The sequence below is a fragment of the Astyanax mexicanus genome, chromosome 17 (assembly GCF_023375975.1).
Source record: "Astyanax mexicanus isolate ESR-SI-001 chromosome 17, AstMex3_surface, whole genome shotgun sequence".
Classification (NCBI taxonomy): domain Eukaryota; kingdom Metazoa; phylum Chordata; class Actinopteri; order Characiformes; family Acestrorhamphidae; genus Astyanax; species Astyanax mexicanus.
The window spans coordinates 11,141,813-11,167,984 of NC_064424.1; the positions used below are offsets into that span (position 1 = coordinate 11,141,813).

The 26,172-nt window shown below is 38.9% G+C and overlaps 1 protein-coding gene across 2 annotated transcripts in view; it reads right to left on the reverse strand.

Moving 5' to 3' along the window:
* ppp3ca (protein phosphatase 3, catalytic subunit, alpha isozyme) overlaps positions 1–26,172 on the reverse strand; it is a 90,648-nt gene that overhangs the window by 54,269 nt on the left and 10,207 nt on the right. For both annotated transcript variants that reach the window (XM_022676099.2, XM_022676098.2), the window contains exon 2: positions 2,066–2,266. In XM_022676099.2, the coding sequence (XP_022531820.1) occupies positions 2,066–2,266 (201 nt within the window). The remainder of the gene's footprint in view (positions 1–2,065; positions 2,267–26,172) is intronic.

Here is a 26,172-nt window from a genome sequence, read left to right on the forward strand (position 1 = left end):
AATGTTTTTAATTAACCATAATCAGCTCCCAATAATTAGGAAATCGGGCAATGATACAATAATTATAATGGGCACAGGTATCTGTGCAGAAAAAAAACAAGTAATATTTAAAATGCAGGACTACAGAAATAATGCTTAAATAGGATCTGATGCAATAGAATGATCAATTGCACTTTATTTTAAAAAGACAACATTAAATGTTGCATTTAGCTATTTTTAACTGAAATGCTTTACTTAATAATAACATATATACAAGTTGGTTATCCTGCACAAACTGACCAAATATTTGCCGACCTCAATTGAAGTAATACAGAGCTAATAACTTAGCTTACAGTGTGTATTGTTTACAGAAGCAAACTGGGTTTTCCACAGGATACCCTGTTTATTTGGTCGAAGTGTAATTCATGACTTATTAAATTATTTGCATTTTCATCAAATTGATGAAGTGATTTGTGTGGTGCAGTGGATAACACCACTGCATGCCTGTGAGCTACCACATCATGTGGGAGACTGGGGTTCAATTCCCGGCCTGGGTGACTATGCAGTGGTACACCAGTAAGAGGCCTTGGGCAAGACTACTAACACTACATTGGCCTTGTACTGTACCTTTGTAACAGTAAAAACACTGTAAATCACTCCTTATAAAAGAAACAGCTAAATGACATATGATTTGGTTCCAAAGCTCAGGTATGTTTACCACTGATATGAAATTAAACTAAGGAAAGAAACTAAGGTAGAGTGCTCCAGCTCGATTCAACCAAACCGGACTCCTAGTGTAAGTACTCCCTAAAACAGTTGGAATTAGGCATTGACAGGGACTTCGCCTGGCCTGGGCTTCCGGGGCTTTAGCCCCGAATAATTTTCCAGCAGGCCTGAATTGTTTGGCTCAGCTCAGCTGTACTATTATTGAGGAGACAGGCCACTGGCCATGTGTAAATGAAAAAAACTCTTAACGCTAATCACGGAGCCAGTTCAAGGATAAAGTTCCGCCTTTCAGAGAAATAGCCAATTAGCTTGCTGGTTTTGCGGAGCGCAGTGGGCTAATAGGGAAGACCCTATAGACGTATATGATGTTCTATGGAAAGCATTCAGCCTCTCTGCTCCCTGGCTTTGGAATTCACTCCCACCTGATCTCCGTAACATAGACTCATTGCCATTGCCATTTAAAATCCATACATAAAACTCATCTGTTTAAAGTTGCTTATGATTTGTGATTATTAATCCTATTCTGTACTTTCTTTTTTGTTTTTACTGTGTATTTTATATTCTGTCTCTATATATGTATTATATGTATATATATGTATATATACATAATATAAATATATATAATATTCTGTCCGTTTTATGTTTAATCATGCAGGGTGACCTTGAGTGTCAAAAAAGGTGCCCACAAATACATTATTATTACTTACTGTAATATATATATATATATATATATATATATATATATATATATATATATATATATATATATATATCAATGTCCAGGGGCGTTGCCTGAGTATGTAAAGATCTGGGGCTCAGTCCAGTTAATTATATGAACTAAGGCTATATATATATATGTATTTATAACATAAAACATAAAAAGCTGAGGAGAAAAAAATGTTAAAGAATTGTCTGTTTTGTCATTGAAACAGGGTTATGAGTGAAGCTATACATCATACTGCAACCAGCCAGCACTTTTTTGAGAGATGTTGCACTGTACTGTCCATGCTTATATACAGTCATCAAACATCACCAAACACATCACCACTTTCTCCTTCCAGTGATGCACTGGTTTCTCAGAGTAGGTCTATCTGTCAGTTGCTACTACAGGTGCTCTAAAACTGATAGCAAGTGATAGCCTGCTCACTTTGAACCACAAGAGCAACCTGACAGCATGACGGCATCAACATGAAAGCATCACACTACTCACTACCTCAAACTGACACCTAGATGTTTAAGACAGTCCCTCAGGAAAGCCAACCAAAGGATCTCTCAGGATTAGCCAACCGGAGTATCTCTCATTATCATCTCTGATCTCAGTACAACAACTCTGAATGCTAAAGAACCTGAGCTTGCTCACCTGTTACAGGTGCCTCGATGTCCAGCATGGTCTTCTCCTGGCGTAAGATGGCAGCGCCCTCGTTGACGATGCGCAGGGCCACTGCCTCCTCCACTCGGCCCTCTTTGGTTAGGTGGGCTTTGAGCAGGTCCACCCGTGGCTTGCCCTCGCAGTCAAACACCTCCTTCATGGTGAGGCGGTGGCTCAGAGGGAAGGGTACGGCTGAAGAGAGAAAACAGGAGACCGGCTGTTATCCATCAAACTCTTAAAAAAACAGAGGTACGATATAAGTACTTTTTTGTACTCAAAGGTACCCTATTTATAATTGTACCCTCAGTGGTACAATGTTGGTCTTTACAGGATCAGTTGTGTTCCCTCTGAAGTATAAAGTGTTTTCTAACAGCAATAAGTACAAATTTGTACCATTTAACCAACAGCCAAAAGGTACATTCAGTATTCTGTATTACTGTACTAATAAACAATATATATTTTAATGGCACATTTTATATTTGAAAACCAGACAATTTTGGAACATCAAGTTCTTGACACATATTTAGTAGATGATTATGTTTATAATCTTTATAATCTATACTGGCACAAAAACCATGGGTACAAAAATGGGCTTTCCCTGAAAGGTACTTTGTTGTACCGCAATATAAGGTACAGCCCCAGCGACAAGATTTGTACTCTTTTAAGTACAAATCTGTACTTATTTTTCTTAATGTGAACAGAACAGAGTACATTCACCAACAGACTGAACAGACACCAGCTGAGCTTTAATACACATTTCCTTTGTACACTGTATTTTGAAAGAAAGGCATTGATACCATTGATAACGTTTGGAGAGACCTTATTTGGCCTGGATGGGCAAATATGCCTATGGGGATTTTCATACATTTCTCCAATTTTCTTTCAAATAATGTCACTAGATTTAACAATTTAGCAATAATGATATTTTTTGTGATATGACAAAACACTGAGAAATAAAAGGCTCTGAGTGGTGTTTCCACTACGTTTGGGAGATCAGAGGTTCAAATCCCGTATATGTAGCTTGCCATCAGCTGCCAGAGCCCTGAGAGAGCACAATTGGTCTTGTTCTCTCTGGGTGGGTGCCTGTGAGCTGCTGTATCGGAACCGCCTGGCGCCTGTGAGCTGCTGTATCGGAACCGAGTTGCTGCGCTTTCCTCCGAACTCTCTGTGCTGTGATGCTACTCGGTAATGCCACATCAGCTGCAGTTCGAAAAGAGGCAATAAAAAATAATAGTAATATTAGTTACAAATCTAAAATGATCATGCACTTCAATAATACAAGCTTGCTACCTCCACACCTGCAGCCTCAATTTGCAGGTGGTTATACAGAGATAAAGTAATGGAATCCCTTCAATTTGGTAAAGGGGACGATTTTCACATTCAGTTTTTTATAACACGAAAAAAAATAACCACCATAAAGGGAGAAGCAGCGGTTAAGGACAGTGAAACTGAACTAAATTCACCCGTCATTGTTACGGCTGGAACATTCAGATCCTACTTCACCTGCAGGAAACCCATTCTGCCTGCTCTCTCATTCTCTCTCTCTCTCTCTCTCTCTCTCTCTCTCTAAATACCTGTTCAGTATTGAAATAAAACCAGTAAATGTGGATGAGGTCCAGAGAAAACCCTGTTCTTGTGTGCCAAGAACATCCTCTTACCTCAGGAGAAGCTAAGGAGCTGTGTGCTTAAATGCTCTGGGCCTAAGGGACCAAAAAGATGCTAGTAGGTAAGTCACTAATGAGTCGACCTTATATAAAAGAGCCTCTTATGTGATACACACACACATATATACACACGGGCCATAGATATGTCACAAGTAATGAATATATATATATATATATATATTTGATTTGGACAATATTTTAAATTGATACTTGTTGATGTATTTGCTGCTTACTGAAAAAGCTGGCCATGTTGGCCATGCTACTACAGTTTGCCCACACTGTCCACACTACTTTAAAACCCATTGTTTTAAGCTATTTTTTATTAGTTTCAATAGATCTATTTTATTTAACTTGCTCATTTAAAAGAGATGGCTTAATCCCTGTGATGATCCATTGCTGACACACTACATAGCTGTACATACTAATGCTTAACTCAACCCAATAATTCATACCAGTGTTTCTACATGAGCTATGTTAACATTATCTCTCTGTACAGTTGTTTTTATGATGTCATGTGTTTGTGCTGTCCAGGTAGACCAGAGGAGGTTCAGATGGCTTCCTCTTACAGAGTATTGGTTCCTCCCAAGGTTTCTTCCTCTTAGTATGTTGGAGTTTTTCTCTGTCACTGTTGCTAGTGTCAGAGTTCATGGGTGTGTTTTGGATGTAATGTGAAATAAACCAATCAGCTTGTCACTTTCCATTCACTTTAATAGCCAGTCGAGCTCTAACTTTGGTGAATTGGTATTTTAATGGCGCAGCGCTTCTACACTTCTCAGCAGAGAAAACTGACCTGCTAGTTCCAATAATATAGAATACATTACATTACATTTGGCACTTACAAATAATTATGTTTATTTAGCAATAGAGGACATAGAAGTCCAAGGCAAACAAATATTTTTAGGCAGGACCTAAAGGAGGCCAAAGGAAAATAGTGTGAAATAGGAGGAAATGAGGGGAAGAAGAAAATTAAGGAGGATAAGAAAGAATTAAAACAAAATTCTGACTAAGGACTCCATAGTGCTTTGGAGAGCAAATGCTTTTACCACATATTGCCACAGCCTGTATCTATCTTGTGTTTTTTTTCCTCTTTTGATTCTCTTTAAGCACATGGCCTTGTATTGTTATTATCCTGTCTCTGCCCTAGCCCCGCCTGTCTTATTTGTAGCCCCGCCCCTTGTTACTTATCCAGGTGTCCCTTGTCTGTGCCTGTGTATAAATACCCCATGTGTTTCCTTGTTTGACCCTGTCGTGTTCTTTCCTGCTTTATTGTATCATTGCTGTTTGTTTGTATCTCAGTCCTGTCGTATTGTGTAAGTTTCTGTTTTGGTTTATTTTGTTTGTTTGTTTGTGTGTTTTTTCTTCTTTCTTTAAAAGACCTTGTTAGACCTTTGTTTGTCTTGTAGTCTTTTTTTCCGTCCCAGTGTTTGTTTCTTTGTCTCAGTTTTTGCTCTTAGTTTTTTTTATTTTGTAATGGCTACTAATAAAAAAGACGGACTTTTAAGGACTGCATCCTGCCTCTGAATCATCACACATATGGCAAGAACAGCCCTGTAAACATAGACAATACTTTGCAAAAAAATTAACAAAAAACTTTACAGGCTTCACTGACCAAGGCCAAATAAATAGTAATACATTTAAACTATGTTTTCAACATAAGTTAGCTATTCTACATCTAGCTAAAGCTGCTATAAGCTGCTTTGACACAAGTGGCTCATAGCCAGCCTAAAATAAAGCCTTAAAAATTGGAGTACTTGAATTATGCATGCTTCATTAGTATCGTCATTTATTCATTGACATAAATTACCATGGCAAAAATGGCCTTTTAGCGCGAAAACAATAGCAGTGCCTCGCGAAACAGAATGAATGACACTTCAGAACCACATCTACTTATAAAGCTTATAAACAGCTCACTGCCACTACATGAATAATTGATAAAGCTGTAGTAAACTATACGCTGATTCTCTGTCGAGTAGGAATTCAGTTCCTAATCTATCAGCAAGGCAGAACAATGCCTGAAAATGGGGCAAAGATGGTTTCTCTCTCTATGATGACTCACTCTCTAATGTGAGAGCTCCAACAAAACACTGGCATGGTGAATTATTTATGTGCATGTGCCGGTGGAGATTAGCTACACTGTAAGGCAATAATTGCAGAGTATGGTTACAGGATCAATGACGACAGACAAAACATCTTGGAGAGGGATGATGCAGTCAACACTCATCCAAATGAAATCATCTGAAGAAAAATAAGTGAAGAATATGCTTCACTCAAACTTTAGTTGTAATGGACAGCACTGATGTTTTAGGCATTATAAAAAATAAAATAAAAGTAGCCTACAGCTGCAACACTGCTGATACTTCATAGACTTTATAGCAGACTATGAGCAGCAAGTACAAGAGCTCCAGTAATTTTAAGACGACTTCTACTTTAAACTAAACTTTTGGTATTAGCTAGATACAGTCTCAAGTTAGCTTACATGGGCCCAATCCCATTTCACCCCTTATCCCTACCCCTTTGTTTTGCTTGTGCACGCTAAGTGGTTGTAGGGTCCTGATTCTTGTTAGGTTGGGAGGAATAAGGCTTTATACGGAGATTTTTCAGACGCACACTTCAAACAAAGGGCTTTCAGAATCAGTACTAAGATGGCAGCACAAGTAAAAAAAAAAACACAAATGTAAGTATTTTCCTTGTTAAAAGTGATGATCAGCACTATATAACCAGAGTTTAATGTTTAGTTTTAAAGTTTTATGTCAGAATTCTTCATAACAAGCATAAAAAAGATGCTAGTTGTTTGTCTCAGTAGCTAGCTTGCTAGCTAACTTTCTTGTTCCATCTTAAATAGTGCAACAGATGGCAGGGGCTGCAGCATTTAAGGAGGAACAGAAAAATAAAATAAAATCAAAGCTAATCAAAACTAATTTTAACTCACTTTCAAAGAGGAATTAAGGAATGGACACTAATAATTCATTTCTGCACCACCTCCCTTCTTTCTGGGGACATACAATAAAATACGGCCTAAAGTTATCTAGTTAACCAGCAGCAGCTAGGTTACTGAACTTTATCGCTCCTGATGAAGTATCGGGTGCTTGAAGGGTTCTAAGGGAAGAGGATTTCACCCCTTTCCCTTGAAACTCTGGGTTCCAAAAGAAGGGAGAAGGGGGTAGGGGTAAGTAAGAGGGGCAAGGGGTGAAATGGGATTGGGCCTTAGTACTTTTATAGCTTTAACATTTAGTTAATGGTGCTAAGTACTAGCATTAGCGATGTACGTTCATCTTTAAAAATGCTGTGTTCAACTGTTTTGAGATCTTTTTTTTTATCTGAAGGTGAACTCTGTATTATAATGATCGGTTCTACCTTAAACGGTGAAGCAAATAATGCTCTATTAGATTTGGCTGGTCTAATTCATCTCTCAAACCACTCAAGATACCATAACCTACCTACCCTATGTACCTTAGCAACAGAATAACTTTTTTCTTTCTTTTTTTTTTGTACTTGTGTACTGTGTGTGTTTTGGTGACAATGTCCGAATAACAGTTTAAAATCTCCAACATTTAGCTTTTATTTGATTTTAGTTTTGATTTGTGATTATTTAGTAAATAAATTAATAAATTGTACAGTAATAAAGCCATTTTGTCAGTTTAGTTATAATGTTGCTGCTTTATTATGGATGGTGTTTGGCATGTAAGTGGCGTACCCTGCTTGAAGAGCTTTAATTAGAGTGCCATTATCGTGCAATACTGGCACTCCAATAATCTCTCTCAGCTAATCATGTTGCATGGTAGGGATGCACGATATTGGAAAAATTTGACATCGCAAATGTTCTTTTTTTTATTATATATATATATATATATATATATATATATATATCACAATATTAAACAATGCAGGACCCATGATGTCACCAGCCCTGCCCCTGATGCTTAAACCAAATATATTGTTTTATATGCTTATTGTAAGGAGACTGAAAACAGGGCAGAGAATTTAGAGAACTTTTTGAACTGGAGTTCAGGCAGCTTCTGCTTGTCATAGGAAGCCAGTCCTCCCCCAAACCACATATCCTTTGATATTTGGAGTCAGGGAGGAGAGATGGCAAATTTAAAGGGAGGAGACAGGATTTTGGAGAGATGCAAAGACTCGTCAAGAAATGTGAGCAAAAGATATTTGATTAAGGGGCCGGGCTTCAAGCATGTTTCTCCTTACAAAATGTTATTATTTTTATTATGTACCACTTAAAATCCAAACACAATATGTTATAAAATACAAGATTAAATTATTAAAATAATTCAGATTATTAAAAACAAGCACTCGGCCACCACACGACTGACTGAGGTTGGAAATGTGTGGAACCACTGCTGTGAGGGCGTGTGATAGAGAGAGAGAGAGAGAGAGAGAGAGAGAGAGAGAAAAAAAAGAGAGATTGCCTAATTGGTGGTTGCAGAAGACTTCCTCACAGCAGTGCATGTTGAAGAAAGCACCTCTGCATATCCCTAACACATTACACACACACACACACTCTCTCTCACACACACACACACACACACACACACACACTCACACAGAGCACTGTGATCTCCACCTAAAACCTCAAAGCAGCACAGAATCTTACTGTAATCCAACAACGCAGGCTTATGTGAGGGGTTTACATTGAGACAGCAGAAATCGTGCTGTGAGAGATGCACAGTATAGGGAGACAGGAAGTAGATGTGGGAGCAGAGGCTCAACGTGATCACCACAGAGCTAAATAATTCATGTTTGACTTGAGGGGGAAAAGAGAGAAATCTCATGTTCCTGCTGCTGACATAATGAGCCCGGGCCTGGCGTGGGACTTTATCTGGGGTAAGGACCCAGGCCACTGTGGATGTGTGTAGAGGGAAGTCTCTATATGTGTAGATATCTATATGTAGGGCTTGAGGTATGAATATTATAGATTTATATATATTTGCATATCTCCTTTGAGATTCTGAAAGATGGGTGATGTTTGTGAAGGGTGCAACCAGAAAACAGATTGACTCCTTGGGCCCTATAATATGCAGTTTAAATAGTGTCTGAGTTTAGGAATACATTTAAGCCAGTGAGCGTGGTGGTCTGGAAGTGAGTTGTGTTCAGGTACATACAGGGGTTGGACAATGAAACTGAAACACCTGTCATTTTAGTGTGGGAGGTTTCATGGCTAAATTGGACCAGCCTGGTGGCAAATCTTCATTAATTGCACATTGCACCAACAGGGGCAGAGTGTGAAGGTTCAATTAGCAGGGGAGTGTGAAGGTTCAATTAGCAGGGTAAGAGCACAGTTTTGCTCAAAATATTGCAATGCACACAACATTATGTGTGACATACCAGAGTTCAAAAGAGGACAAATTGTTGGCGCACGTCTTGCTGGCGCATCTGTGACCAAGACAGCACAGTCTTTGTGATGTATCAAGAGCCACAGTATCCAGGGTAATGTCAGCATACCACCAAGAAGGATGAACCACATCCAACAGGATTAACTGTGGACGCATGAGGAAGCTGTCTGAAAGGGATGTCTGGGTGCTAACCCGGATTGTATCCGAAAAACATAAAACCACGGCTGCCCAAATCACGGCAGAATTCAATGTGCACCTCAACTCTCCTGTTTCCATCAGAACTGTCCGTCAGGACAATAAATTATTGTGGTCCAAAACCAGGTGTTTTAGTTTCATTGTCCAACCCCTGTATATGTTATGTTTCTATCATGGTGGTCGGAAATGCAGGTGCACCACTGACTGATTTAAACCCTGACAACAGTCAACAGTCAGCCATCCCATCCAATTATAGCCATGCAGGACCCCCGCTCATTATATGCACAAATGAATGCACTGCTGCGCACAAATCCAGCTTTTACATACAACCATAAACTGAATAAAGAATAAAATAACATTACTGCTACTGATGTACCTTCTCAGTGTGAACACACAGGTCAGAATCCTCTGCTGAGACGCACAACGCACCACAAGATATGAATGCACCAAAGTCAGAGCGCACCTGGCTCTTAAAGGAAATGACAATTGGCACACTCATTTATTTACTGGTTTATTTCATGTAACGGACAAAACACACACATTGTTAATTAAGAGAATTAGTACATGGCTTTTGTGCGTTTTGAGCCAAGCAAGGCTTATTTTTTGTGCCCTCACGATACCAAACACACACAGACACTCCCTAAATCAAGCTGTTCAATGTGCAATTGACCAGGGCACTATAGATCACTAAAATAGGGCCCTTTAAAGGGTGTTGGATGGTGGGAATTTTCCATAAACGGATGCCATGTTAAGGGTTATAGAACTCTGATTAATGTGTCAACCAGTGTTCAGTCTCCTCATTTATAACACCTTTGGTTATCAATAGTAAGAAATGTTAGAACAGACTGTGCTACTAAACTCTCTTCCACACCTTCAGACAACACTGTACTTTTTTAGCTTACACTTATTTTACTTTATTAGGAAGCAAAGAAAAAATACATTCACCAGGATATTGTTAATGATGATTTGGGGATTTCAGGAAGCTGCTATTAATATTCAGGAGAATTCTGGAAGTTGAGAGAGAGGTGGGATGTCTGTAGTAGAAAACTTCATTGCTTAGATAGGAAAACAAGAAAAGCAGGATTGCCTGTCCTCAAAACAAAATATTTTTGACTGGTGTTATAAATGTATTTTTTCTGTAACATTACAAAAAAACAATTTATACAAATTTATAAGTTTTTGTAGATTAGTTTTCAAAAATAGCCCATGTTTCCACCAGTTTTATTGAAACTGTCAAAACAGCACATCTCATATGCCATCAACAGAGCGTGTTGCACAGCAGTAGTGAACACGGTTCACGCTGAAGAACCTAGTATTCTTTGGTTTCTGCTGCGAATGAATGTTCCTGTTTTCGGAACCTATTTTAGTTGGTGGAAACGTGCATTAGTTTTAATAATAATAAAATAGCCTTATCATAAATGGCACTTTGGAGGTGTGCAGTATATTTGGACACTAGTTTGTTTAAAACAAAAATCAAGAACATAAATGTTTCCATGACATGGACTCTTAAAAAACAAAGATTCCAGAAAGAGCTCTTTGCAGAAATGCCATAAGAGCACCACTTCTAGTTCCCTGAAGAAGATTTCAGTTGATTTTTGCAAACAGTACTTCTTTTGTGACATCACCCCAAAGAACCCCCCCTTTGACACGGTTACTTTTAAGAGTGTAGCGCATCTCAGAAGGCTCGTGTGTGTGTGTGTGAATGTGTGAGAATGTGTGTGTGTGGATACACACATCTGCGTAAGATGAACTCTGTGGGATAGACTTTAGCAGGGCAAATGAAGACTCCTGTGCTTGGTACAAAAAAAGGACTTGGAGCAAATCTGTGAGACAAAGAGACACTGTAACCATTTCAGTGGTTCTTTTGATGCCTTTGTGACTCAGTGTAAGGGTCCACCAACAGACGTCATGTTGCAGTCGCAAAAAGCGAGAGAGAGCGAAAAAAGAGCGAGAGAGAGCGAAAAAAAGAGCGAGAGTAGAAGCAGCAGTTTAGCACAGCATCTCATTCCACATCGCACATGATGTCCCTATCTGTCTCGGTCCACTCCCACTCCCCCTGTGCTGGAGGCCACGAGCGTGCTCACACACATATGCACAGATTCACACATGCATGTCCAATACTCATGGAGAAGATGTGAGCCTGAGGCAGTGTGTATGTGTCTTTATATAGCAGATCATTGAGTGGTTCTAGCAGACTTTGGATCAAACCCTAATCCAAACCACCTCATCCAACTAATCACTGCCTTCCGAAGTTCTCAACTGGCTGGCATACTGTTGTGTGTTAAAACTGGGCTGGTGTAGAAACCTGCAGAAAAGAACATTATTAGCACTTTTCCACCAAAATAACTCTGGTTCTTGAACCAGTTTTGTTTGAGCAAATGAGAACTGTGGTGCTTTTTAGCAAACCAGCCTGAGTTTCCACCAGTTTTAGTGGAACAGTCAAAACAACACATCATACGTCATCAACAGAAGGTGTTACACAGCTTCAGTAAACATGGTTCCTGCTGCAAATGAAAGCTCCTGGTTCCGGAACCTACTTGTGTTGGTGAAAACGCAGCAAACGGTTCAAAATTAGATTGGCGAACCAGAAAAGTGGAAAAGTGCTTTGTATTTTCAAAAGCTTGTGGACACCACTGTGTTCTCTGGAATGATGGTGCTCCATCCAATACCTCAACAACACAATTGTTACTGAATGCAATCAAATCCTTACCTTAAAAGAAAGCCTTTCCTGCACAGTAGAGACAGAGTTACTTCAACAACTCGAGCAGGATAAACTCTTTACCTTTAATATCCTTAATTTTAGAATTATAACAGGTGTCCCAATACTTTTGTTAATATGATCATGCTCTCTTAGATAAGGGTTAAATACCAATGTAGAAGACAATGGTATAGATTATAGCCTGGATCCTGTATCTATCCTAAAGATACAACTGTCAAAATTAATTATACTTAGAAATCCACAGAAATCCGTTTTCTTTACTAACCTGCCAAAAGCGTAATATTAAGATTAGTATATAGTACATATCTTTCAGTACTTCAGTGTGTGAACACACGCTTAGCCATTCACACAGTCACATCTAAGGGGCAATTTAGCACCAGCAGTTCATCTAACCTTGTAGGGGAGGTGTAAGCAGGGTTTATAGATGTTTTATCCAATAAATTTCCATGACTCGTCCATGTCTTCAAGGCAAATTTTAATGACCATACTATTTTTTAAAAATCAGTGCAGTCATGGACAATAAAACCAAAAATCTAAAACTAAAACTATAATTAAAATTGATATAATATAGTAGGTCTAAAATTACACACAATCTTCAATAATAAAATGTGTGTCAGATCCTGAGGGCTTCATTGTGTAGGGCTAAATTACTGAACTAACTCTGAGCTGATGTATTTTGTTCGCGCAAAATAGATTTTCTCCATCGATAAACTGAAACTTAAAGATTTGTAGATCAAACTTTCCAAAACTTTCTTTTTTTTTCCAAAACTTATCCAGGCCTGGAAATTGCTATTTTCAAATTCAATACATTTTTTTCGGGTTTTTCATGAGCGTACAAACCCTGTGTGAGAAAATCAGTTCACTAGGAGAAAATTCATGCAGCCACAGGATAAACACACCAAACTCCTCACAGATACTGTGACCTGAGACCAGATTAAACCAACACCTCTCAGCCCCCAGAGCTGTGCGGCACACACACACACACACACACACACACACAAACACACAAGCTTTACCACTATTTCACCTGAAGGTAACACCCGAGGTAAATTTAATTTTTAATCAATAGTGATCTCCAGTAGCTGCTGCACTTGCATCACTATTTGTCACATTTCAGAAGCTCCTTCATTTTCTTTTTTGTGTTGCATGCATTGTCGGATATTGGCATTTATTAGAACCACACTAAAAAGCATGTAACTTGGATATTTGAGCATACTCATCTTTGATACCTGCATACTATCTATACTATGCATATTTAATGCTCAAAACTAGTTATTAGGATTAACAGCGAGTACACAATTGCAGTGCACTTACAGTTTTCTCAATTCTTCTTCAAATACATGGCAGAATGTCAACACTAGTGGATGAGAGCTGAAGTGTGTATTGTAAAATATGGACAACATAATTGCAAAACACTATCATATGAATTTAGTGTTAAAACTGTAAATATATATATATATATAATATATAATTTTTAATCGATTTTATTGCATGATTGTGTTATGTTACCTATCGTTAGTGGCACGTGCTAATAAAGGAACTGATACTTTTTATTCTACCATATTTTTGCACTAAAAGGCACACCGCATTATTAAGGTGCACTCTAAATAAATGTCTATTTTCTGGTCTATTTTCATACATAAGGCACACCGGATTATAAAGCGCATTTTATGCGACATTGGTAAGATACAAGGGTGTCGCCATGTTTCCCTTAAAAAAAAAAACATTTTAGGCGAGTCAGACAAGACAAACGAATGCTGGATGTTAATCTACACAGATTTCTCTCCTGAAAACTGTTTATTTGGGTGACTTAAAGTGCTTCCGTTTATTTACCGTAAGCTTAGATTTCCAGACTTCCACTAAAGCTGGAGCATTAGCATTAGCGGCTAATCACTAGCACTTAGCGCGATTAGCAGGTAATGCTAATGCTGCTCCAGCAGTGCTAGCCAGGGTTATCAGCAGGATACAGGATACAGAATATATTTTATTGCATGATTGTGTTATGTTATCTATCGTTAATGGCACATGTTAATTAGAAGGAAGGAGGTTGGAAATGCTGCAAATGTTAAAACATGCTTGTAGTTCTTATTTATTAATGAGAAATTGTGTTACACTAAAATAATTATATTACATTATATTGTATTATATTTTTATGAAGGCCACAATAGCCTACATCTAGGGAATATGGCATTGTGTTGCAAATTCCTTTTTAAATGGATCATGATTCGTATTACACATTATAAATCTATATTATATCTATGAGAATGCACATTTTATAAAGAAAATATAAAAAAAAGAATGGATGCAAGTTAAGTTTTAGCTACTGCGTACAAAAACTACAGGTACTATGTGTGTATGCATGCATGCTTTATTCACACTTGTAAAAAAGGGTTGATGAACATGAAAATATGAGATGACTATACACAAAAGAGGCATCAGACCTCTATAGGTAGAAGGCAGGGAGTGAAAATGGAGCTGTAGCCTGATGGAGAAGGAGCTGGCTGCATCATAGAGAGCAGTCATGGCTGGGAGCGCCCTACGCCGGGGCAACAGCAGCTCGGCTCCTTGCTGGCGCTGAGCTGTTGGACTGTGGTGCATGTTGCCGAGCAACAGCCACTGACTACTGGAGGGTGGCCAGTACTGACACAGTATACATTGTGATTTGGGAGTAAATCTCCAGCACGCAGGTTTGCTCACATTCATGCTCGAACACAGCCTGCGAACCCTTTAACACCACATCTACTGATAGCCCCCATCTCCTTACAGCCCCCCCGTGCTGAAAAACCCACCATTCCACTCCAGCTAACCAGCAGCAATTAGTCAGAGCTGCTCGACGTGTGAATTTACAGAAACTGAGCACAGGATCTACTACATTAGCTCTTGTTAAAGCGACAGTACATACATTATGTTTCGGGGATCTGAGTGAGAATGTGTAATAGTGTAATTGCACAGATCATGTAGAAGACATTTTTTTAATATGTGAATTTTTTTGTTTTTTATTGACTTAATGAAGTGATACCTTTTATTCTACCACAAAGGCAAACTGGATTATTAAGGTGCACTCTAAATAAACGTCTATTTTCTGGTCTATTTTCATACATAAGGCACACTGGATTATAAAGTGCATTTTATGCGACATTGGTAAGATACAAGGATGTACCCATGTTTCCCTTAAAAAAAAACAAATTTCTTTCCTGAAAGCTGTTTATTTGGGTGATTTAAAGCACTTCCGTTTCTTTACAGTAAGCTTAGATTTCCAGATTTCCAATAAGATGGAGCATTAACATTAGCGGCTAACCACTAGTACTTAGCACGGATAGCAGGTAAAGCTAATGCTGCTCCAACAGTGCTAAACAAGGTTAGCAGCAGGATACAGCCTGATAATCCTCACCTCTTAGCACAGTTAGCAGGTAATGCTAATACTGCTGGAGAAACTAAACTGAAACTCCTGTGTAACGCTGTACTTTAGCAGAGTGGCTTTACTGCTCCTTACAACCTTACTGGTAAAAGTCATACAAAAGGTGCACTGATGATTTTTGGGAAAATTAAAGGATTTTAAGCACTCCTTATAGTGCGAAAAATACAGCAGTTGTATTTGGAATATAAAGATAAAAAAAATCAGAGGAATTGACCTATGTTTTCTGTGGATAATGGGGTGGGAGGTTAAATGGTCCATGCTAAGATGTAACTGGTTATTGTAATTTGACCTCATACCTGGTGATTAATAACATAACAAGGCATCAGAAGACTGGCCAGGCACACAACAGACACTCGCAGATACCAAACACACAGTTTATTAATAAAGGGGCTAGGCTTACAGGAGTAGTAAGGGACAGGCAGGGTCAGTAACAGTAAGGCAACAAATATAAATAACATACCAGGGCATAGTCAGACAAAACAGGGTCATAAACGGTAAATCCAGCAAAAAGAGGGCTAAGGCAAAAGAGTAGTAAAAACTACAAAAATAGGTTGGCAACAGAATAAATAATAGAAAGAGCAAGGCAAAAAATTATGAGTCAAAAACAAAAGATAATAAACAAAGAAAATGTGTTGTAGAAGAGCTAGATAACTATATTCAGTACACAGCAGGGAACAGAGCAAACTGAGTGGTATTTATAGTAGACAGATCAGGTGGAAACAATCAGTAACTGGGGGAGCGGGATCACCATAGTGTCACATGATGAGGAGAGTCAGGGAAATCCGGTGTGAGTGCATGCTGGGAATTGGAGTCTTTGCTGTGTAATTCAGAGTCCAGAGAGCAGGCAGACTGACAGCATCAGAACTGAGAGTATGAAATACTGTCAAAATGAAGACCGCTTCTTTTATTTATATATAGACTGCTACTTTAAATAAATTCCTGGTTACCTTGTCCAGCAACCCCCTCTATAAAAATCTTTATTAGTCCGCTTTTGGGTTTAAATGCAATGTGTTTATTTTTATGTAAAACAATATGTGCATTTAAATTCACTCAGAAATCTGTTCATAATCACGTTATTTAGGGATTTTATATCAGCTATGGTGTTTCTTAGTGCATGTATTTTTTAACCAGAGTATTTGAGTATATTCGAGTTTTACATCATGTTTACATCATGTCTTATTCTGCAAGTTTACTGGCTGGTTGCAAGGCAAAAATCTGACTGTAATACTGCAGAAATCACATTATGAAGTGCACACATACTCATGTACAGTGGATTCAAAGTGTCTGCCCCATTGTAATTAAGTCTTGTATACACTCTGCTTGTACTTGTTTTGACTCCCGCTATGTTTAGCTCCATTGCCACTCCATTGTGTGCTTATCTAGATCCCTATTAGGGCTGTCACTATTGATTAGATAGTAATAAAGTAGTCTACTGAGCATTTTCATGATTAATCAAAAAAATCCTTTATTCAGGCCCACTAGCCATTTGGCTGCATCAAGCAGGACAGCACTAAAAGTTGCACTACAGATGCGATTAGGTTAAATAAGACAACAGTAGCATTCCTTCAAATACAACAATAAAAAAAACAATATCATGTATCAAGCCTGACTAATGCTGTATGGCATTTGAAGTTAGATGTCAGAATTTCCTGAGATTTTCTACTCAGAAAGCTGGGAGAGCCTCACCAACCCCAAGTTTAGTATCCAAAATGGCCGCTCCTATATCAATAGCAGAAAAAGTATCATACAGTTTTTTTAACACTTTAGTCTATTATTATCTCAATAAATTAGTTCTGTCCAACCTCTATCTGTAGACATGTTTTCATGCGCTTTTAAATATGAAAAATACCACATAATATGTGTTATCAATCATTATTGCTATCAGTGCTAACTTTGGTAACCTGCTAGCAATGGTAACCTGGGACAATGCTAAAAATAAGCTGGGACATATACAGAGAGAAATACGTTTTAAGAGTTCAGAAATCAATATTTGATGAAATAACCCTGTTTTTTAATCACAGTTTTTATGCATCTTGGCATGTTCTCCTCCACCAGTCTTACACATGCTTTTGGATAACTTTTTGCCACTTCTGGTGCAAAAATTCAAGCAGTTCAGCTTGGTTGGATGGCTTGTGATCATCCATCTTTCTCTTGATTATATTCCAGAGGTTTTCAATTTGGTAAAATCAAGGAAACTCATCAAACCATTTTAAGAGCTGTATATATATCTTCACAGCTTGTGCCTGCATTGCTTATATAGCAACAGAGCTTATGAATATATCTGCACTGATGGGCGTGGTGATCTGGAAGTGAGATGTGTTGAGGACATTTTTTGGCGTATTGCTATCTTGGCATTGGAAAACACAGGCACGCCACTGACTGAAGAAAAAAGTCTAGTTTTTTTTTTGTTCACGCTACGCCCAATACTCACCTGTGATTAATTAAGAGGATTAGTACATGGCTTTTGCGTGTTTCGAACTGCACAAGGCATACTTTTCCTGTCGTTATGATAGCAAAGACACATTGACATGCCTTAAATCAAGCTGCACGGTGCACACTAAAATAGGTCCCACTGTCTTACACAGTAAAGCCTTCACACTGTTATTATTACAGAAATAATGTCTACTGAGAAGAGCAGAAGGGAATTAACAGCTGCCTCATCCACAGTGCTTTTACTGGTTGCTGCATTATAGCAGTTATTTTATGATGAGGAAAAAAATCAACCATCTGCATTTTTGCCAAGACTAGGGTGGCATGCAGGCTGCTGGTTGACTGGTTAACAGAGGAGGCTGGAAATGTACCTACTCGCATTCTTTTACAGCTCTGTGACAGCTGTAAGATATTTCATCATCCTCTGTCCAGGTTTCCTGGCTGAAACCGCAATGCAGAGGGGTCCAATCATCTGTACAGGAACCTCCAGCCACCTGCTATAGGTAACCCTTCATCAGCGCCACTGTTTAGATTTGCTTTCGCTTTCAAACCGCTCACTCGGCACAGGCCACAACATCCGGGCGATGGATAGAGCGTGATCGGAAAAACAGAGAAAAGTGGACACAGTCGCAGAACATTATAAATAACTGAGCAAACCGGGTTGCATAACTACCTCCACAGTGTCTAACACATTAGCTTGGGTTGGATCAACCATGCATGCCCTGATCGTGTACAGCTGGGAATAAGAGGGGGGAAAAAATAACAATGCTAGCTTGAAACTAATGCATTCTGTTGCTTTGGCTATTGTTAAGAATTTTTGTTTCGTTGTACGCTCGCATTAGGAAAAGGGGGAGACATGCCCGAATGCCTCTGGGAGCTAAATCCACCCCCTGGCTCTGTTGATATATGACTGCATGGATAAATGGGAGTTGATTAGAGGGAAGCATGACCCAAAAATCACTCCTATACATGCTCACGCACGTCTCTGAGAACGGAGGACGCTTAAAAAGACGGCTGAACCAAACAATGCAATGCTAATGCAATAAGCAAGGAAGAAAAGCTAATGTTACTGCCTAGCATAACATGATTTTACCTTTAAAACCTTGTCTTTTATTCATTATTAACATCACACAGTGCTGGACAGCAACATTAGCTAGCATTGTTAGCCACATTAGCAGTGTTTGTTTTAGTCCCGCACACTGTAATCGTATTCTGACTAAATTCGTTTTTTTAGAGGTACTATAGGTCAGGATGAACTATTACTAGAAGTTAAGCAACATATATGGCATATATGTCTGCAAATGATGGTAGTGGCTACTTGATTTATGACTGCTGTCATCTCCAAAAATATAACAACCCCACTCATATTAATATTTAATGTTTTTTTTTTTGCCACATATCAACAACAATCATGTATGTAGGCTACAGGCTACACTACACAAAGGCTCACCAAAATAAAGCTACTTGACATGTTGCACATTTGCGAAGGCCTATATATATATATATTTAAAGGGGAGAGGTATTGAGATGATTGACAGCTGTGGGCAATAAACGACCAGATATCATAGTCACACATGAATTCAAGACTCACAATGGCACACTAAAGACTTACAAAGACTTACATATGCAGTTGATTGAGCCTTCATTGTGTGGTAGTCGTGTTTTCTCATTTCTAATAAAAGTTGAGTTGACCCTTCTGTTATAGAGACAAGCAAAGGGCTTACACTAAACATATGAGTTTGCTCTGGGCAATCAATTCAATTCAATTCCATTTCAGACACCTGGATAGGGAATTAAATATATACAGCATAAGTAAAATATTATATTATGCATTAGTTTAATACCGTCTATTGACAAATTCATATTATTTAGTAGATAAGACTGCTCAAGAGAAGTAACCATTTAATCCCTATACAAGGAGCTGCTGTCAGTTGTAGACGCTTATAACTACAAACCTAATAACAGTTATAGAATTGTAGTTTCTTTAGTGGTTGAAAAATAGTCAACCACTTAAAATAAAGGGTTTAAAGCTTGAAAAATGAAAGCTTGATTTTATGCAAGGCAGCAGGCTTGGTAATGCTATTACTGTTATTGTTAACAGTTATCCTGTTTTTTAAGAGTCGTAAAAATGTGCTTAGCTTGCATATTATTTCTATAATAGTAGTTGGATAATAAGGAGTTTAAATTGTTAGCTTAGATATCAATGAAGGACACCTGAGTTGGCAGATGACCAAGTCTGCACCGTGTAGCTGCAGTCTCACTTTAAGTGTGCAGCAAGAAGTGTGTCTGTGTGGCAGCTTGCAGGCCTGAGCTCAATTCATGCATGAAAAGCCAATATGCTGGAGACGGCAGAAGAGCTGAGAGGGGCTGGAGCCAGTGGCCCTCGCCCGGCACTATTGGCTAATGCTGGGGGGCAGGAAGGAGAACCTGGGCCATCGGAGGCATGGAGGTGTGATTCTGAGACAGTGTGGAGGGGTGTGGAGGTCTGACGATTAAAACCTAAAGAATTACTTTTTATTTTATTCTGGATACAGTAACAGCATGCCAGCATTAATGCATCACAGTCATCCTGAAGTTGACATTTCCACATAATGATGTGAATTGATACAGTGTATTTTTGTGCATATTTCTGATTTTCTTGAAAATCAGCTCATTACATGTTTATTAGATTACTTTTTACATGTAGGTGGAATTATTGTGTCCCGTGATTTTTGCCATGTCTACAGAAGCGAAAGAACACTGTACCCATCTGCTGGATATGCATTAGGGGTCTTCTGCACTGAACAGGAATATGATTTTAGCCAGAATTACTTGTCTTTTTGCAATTACAATACCACTATTACCAAGAACAATTCATCCATCTAGTACCCACTATTATACACGCTCGATCTTCCATAATTCACATCACCTTGCTATGAGCATGCTGGCCAGTTTTCCACCTCACTCACAAGATATCGCCTCACAACATATACAACATATCTGGGCATTCCCAAGCCATCTCCATAGGATCAGTTTGCATACTGCTATTCCATGACGTTTGACATATGCCCAATGTATATGCCCATGCCATAACACTACCTCCACCATGTTTGACAGATGATGTGGTGTCATGGCGGGGCAGAACTCAGACACATGCAGGTGTAAATCAAAATATACTTTTTTTATAAAAGTATAAGGCAGAGGGATGATCAAACAAACTAGGGCCTAACACAGCTAATTAGAATTCAGATGATTTGCTTCCTGGAGGAGTCATGTGCAGCGTCATGTGATCGGGATTGGGTGTGATGATGTCAGTGTGAGGTGCATCCTGGGCAATGTAGTCTATAGTTGAGTGTGGGAGATATAGAAGCACTTTTAGCACCAGGCGTGACATGAGGTATACTTTGGGAACTATTCGTGTGCTTTTCCATGCTCACACTCACACACTCACACACACACACACAAAGCACACAAAGCACACAAAGCACATAAACCTCATGTCCAGAGGTTGAAAACAGCATGTGTGTAGTTCCCTTCACAATTCTGGACACAGTAATTACATGCTAGAATAAAAGCTTCCCATCCATTTGATGTGACCCTGTTCAGCGATATCCATAAATAAAGTGCACAGTGTGTATGTGTGTGTGTGTGTGTGTGTGTGTGTGTGTGTGCAGGTAGTGTGAGGGCAGAGGCTGAAGCAGTTCAAGCGTTCACCCACAGCGCTGTCATGTGCGTGTGCAATGTGCAAATGTGTTCTCATGCATGCCTGCTGATTTCTCTTCCATCACTCGCGCCCTCTGCTCTGTCTGCACTTCTTATTCTTCTCTCTCTCTCCCTCTCTCTCTCTCACTCCTCCTCCTTCTCTCTGTCTGTCTATAGCATCTCTCCTTGCCTACAATCTAGCCATCTTCCTTCGTTTTTCCTCCTTCGTCCTCCAGCTTGTTTTCCTTTTGCTCCTCTACTACAGTACAAACCTCCGTCTTTTTAAGCCTCTATATCACATGTGTCAAACACAAGGCCCGTGGGCCAAATGTGGCCCGCCACGTCCTTTTATGTGGCCCGCGAGAGCTTGTAAGATCTTTGTGTCTATACTAAATAGGTCAGAAGCGTTCTTTGACCAAAAACTACATTCCCCACAATGCTTGTCGATTGTATTACCCGCGAAGTTACGGCTTACTGCCACTACATGGCAGTGTAGTCATTGATGTGGAAACCCTGCCGGAGGGAAGGCGTAACTTCGCGGGTGGAATACAAATGTTTATCCCATAATGTCCAGAAAAAGAAAAGTTGATGCAGACGGCCTTTTGTGTTACGAAGAGTGTTACTGACCAAAATAAACGCTTTTTATGAGAGATATAAGTTGTGTGTAAATATTTAATATAAGACAATAGCTGACAAAATCTGTTTTAATGACGTTAATAAACATCACTGTGACAGCGCTAGTCAAAGTTTCACCACAGCAAAGGACGAGGACGTGAATCACTCATCTAACCAGCCTTTACTGATTTCTGCCCCCAATAACCCTTTCAATAACCTCCAATAGCCTTTAATAGTCTTCAGTAGCCTTCAACAGTCTAACCTTGCAGCCGTGGTGTGTCCACTAAACTGCGTAGTTATAAACATCATGAGGTTAGCAGCGCGCTAACTGACCTGTTTATAATGTAATCCCAGCAGTGACTCCGTGACGCTGCTCTAAACTGCTGCTGTTAGCTGCTTGGGCTGAAAGATGAACTGTAGAGAGCTGTATTATCCGTTTAGTGGGGTTAAAACCTTTATTTACTACACAGATAAACTGTAAAAACGCTCCAGACTGGCTCAGCTGAGCCCTGTAGCCCGTGGCTGGGCTGTAGCTCTGACTAAGTAAAGACTGCGGGCTTTTGCTGCTGCTGCTGCTCCGACTAGTGGTTGTATGAGGAACTGCTAAATCTGAGGAAATACTAAATCTGTCACATGTTCTTAACAGCTCACAATTTTTGATTTTATATTTATTAAGCCTTATTTCAGTATCAAACGTTTTGATCAAAGTTAATATAACTTGATGTCATTTCTATTCACTTGAATAGTTTGGTTCTTGATTGATGGAGTTTTTGGATTTCATAACATGACAAATTAAAAGGATTTATGTTAATAGAGCAACAAGCAAACATTTTTTCCATGCAACTGTAATATTTCATTGAATAAATAATATATTGAGAGTTATTTATCATTAAGGAGTAATTACATTCATTTTATATATCATTTGGTTACATTTTATTACATTTATAAGTTACATCTGGCCCTCAGAGGACAGTCAATATGCCAATGTGGCCCTCGGCCAAAATGAGTTTGACACCCCTGCTCTATATTCTCACTCTTTTCCCTCATTCCCTCTTTTACAGGGTGTTTACTCCCTCGCTCTTTGTCTCTCTCTCTCTCTCTTTTCCCTGTGTCTCTTTCTTCATCTCTCTCTCTCTCCCTCTATCTCACCCCCTCCTCCCTTCCCTTCCCTTCCTTCCCTCCACTCCACTCCATCTCACAGACCTCAGGGAAGTTTCATTATGTAAGAGAGCCGTGTGCAGTAAAACACTGCTGCAAACCAATGCTTAAATAATTCACCCACACTGCTAAATAAAGCCAGCCAGCGCGTATCATGCATGCAGATTCCCCCAGCGCCTATTTCTCCCCCCCGTTCCTCTCGCACGGCTATTACACCTCTCGTCACTCCATTCACCTTTGTGAGTTTCCTCCCCCCGAGAGCAGACCCAGAGTGGACAGGGCTCTCCCACTGTTCTGCGGCTATTCTGCCCGGCTAATTAAGGACGGGATTACTCCTAAGATGATTTAAACCCACCGTGTGAATACATGGAAGGTTAGCCAAAGCCTGGCCCATTAGATAGGCCATTAGAGAGAACATGACCATAAATGCCCCACATTTGATCAATCTCAGCTCATATCATTAGACACAGTACAGTCATCGTAGAAAGACAGTATTGAGACTATAATTTGCAATGATGATGAAGCCTTGAAGGTCCATATTTAAAAAAAAACATATTATAAATGTTATTGTGACGTGAGTTTTCACATCATACACATTATTACCCTGCGATAACACTAGAAAATGTGACGAGTCGCTCGTGTCACCCCGTGTTTGTGGCTTGTGGGCGTGTCAAAGCTCAACGCGCGTGTGTATCATGGTCAAGCAAGGCAGCACAACAAAAAAGGCACAAAAAATTGTATTGCTTTAACGGCCCCTAAAAAATGTTGATTAAATGTGTGTTTGTATTATATTTATTTTTTAGCCAAATTTATATCACTAAAATGGTTAAAAATAAATAGATTTTAATAAAACATGATGAATGTTATATATATATGGCCACTTTATTTTGAAGATTTGACTCTCAAGCTTACTAGACTCTTGGCTGTTTCAGTTTGGTAGGAAGGAAATGCAAAAGGAACCAAATGTTCAAAGAGGACCTTGAGGACCTCGGAACGCCTTGTATGTGATAGGTCCAAAGAAATGCTAGAAGTCAATCAGGTTAGAATTTTTCTTCACCACGTCATAAGCCATTTGCATAAAGTTGAGAAAATTTCAACTCTGTCACTTGTCGCTCTGCTGCTTTGTTGCTTGTTGTCTCTCGCGTGTCTTGGCAGCAAATCGCGCCCTGCCATAGGGAATTAATAACATTACCTATGTTAAGCAACAGGGGGAGCTAACTAGGCTGGAGGCAGAGCAAGGCAGAGCAGAGTAGTGTGAGGTAGTGTAAGGTAGAGTAAGGTAGAGTGAGGTATTGTGAGGTAGAGTGAGATAAACGTTCACAGTGAATGCACACAACAAACTACATCGCCTGTGAACATGAAAACACTAAGCTTCAGAGCTTTAGCCTACATAGCTAGCTTGTCAATTTATCACAACCACTAGCTAGCGGACACAGGCATTTTAATTTATTTCATAATTTTGAGTGCTCATATTCATATTCATAGTTGTTGCGTACTACTGGGTTATCAAGGCAGCACGTATTTAAGATATGCTACGTGCTAACATGAGCTGCTATCAGTAACAGTTAAAAAGCAGTAAAAAGCACAACAAAAATATACAGCAGAATCTGCAAGCTGTATATCAACTCAATTCAGATACAAATGTGGTCATACATAGCCTTTAAAAAAAAATCTGCAAAACTTGCTTTACACTCATTCATGTAGATTCAGTGTCCTCTATCTGGCAACCCACATAGGTTTCACATGTGAGGAAAATGTTGCAAGCCAGGCACATATCTCTCTAGTGTTTTGATATAGGACTGAAATTGCTAGCTATTTTACACACTTACTTTCATGTAGTGCATCATTTTGTTGTAAGACTGGAACCATTCGCAAAGAAAACCTAAGCTTCAGCAAGACATCTGAAAAAATGGCCAGTACATCATCGTATCTAAGTAATACAAATTAATCCAAGTTCTCCTTCAGTAAATGGTTATAGCAAGGCCTTCACAACAGATTGATGGTGTTGCATATAGGCATAAACAAGCTATTAATCATTTACTTTTAGAGTCTGCAGGACCTACTGTGACAAATGTACGTTAATGCCTCTCATTTAATCACTGCATCTGCTTAGTCTTGCTCATGTAAGCGTAAAACTAATAAATGTAGCTCCTTTAAGAGTTGATGAGTGACTTTGAAGGTTCATTTATGCTCAAAGTTAAGTATGGATACGAAAACAGACAGAATGTTCTATCTTCTAAAGATGTGGTACCTTTGGAAATCATGGGAATCAAGTGAAATATGGCCACTGCCACATGGGCATGATGAAAAAGAGACTGTGGCAGAAGGTAAACGTACGATAGAACATTTTTGTAGAATTGTTTTTGTACATTTAATTGTTTTTAAACATTACATTAAATCACAATAATCCAACACAAGATAAACCGTAGCAAAATCATTAGTTAAAATCGCACATGAGTTCATGATTCTGTTTTTTTAAAGATATATTTTGCTATATATGTATCGATATATATATTTATGTCTCTATCTCTTTCCTATTTTTTCTTTCTCTTTGTTTCTTTGTTTTTTCTCCCCTTGTACTACTTCCTTCTGCATCTCATTCCCTCCAACCCTGAACCCCCCCCCAACTGTCTCTGCTTAAAAAATATAAATTATATATATATGTATATATAAATAAAACAAATAAATGAATAAACAATAAAGTATTAATAGTCCTCCAAAGAGGGGTAGTGGTGGCAGGCCAAAAAAAAAGAATTTGTTTTGTATACCTTTTTGCCTCTTTGGTATGTTTTACAGGGTTTCTGTTATCAGAAACTACTGAATGACCTTTGCTCTAGTGGACATATACCTTCTATGACAACATAAAATACGCT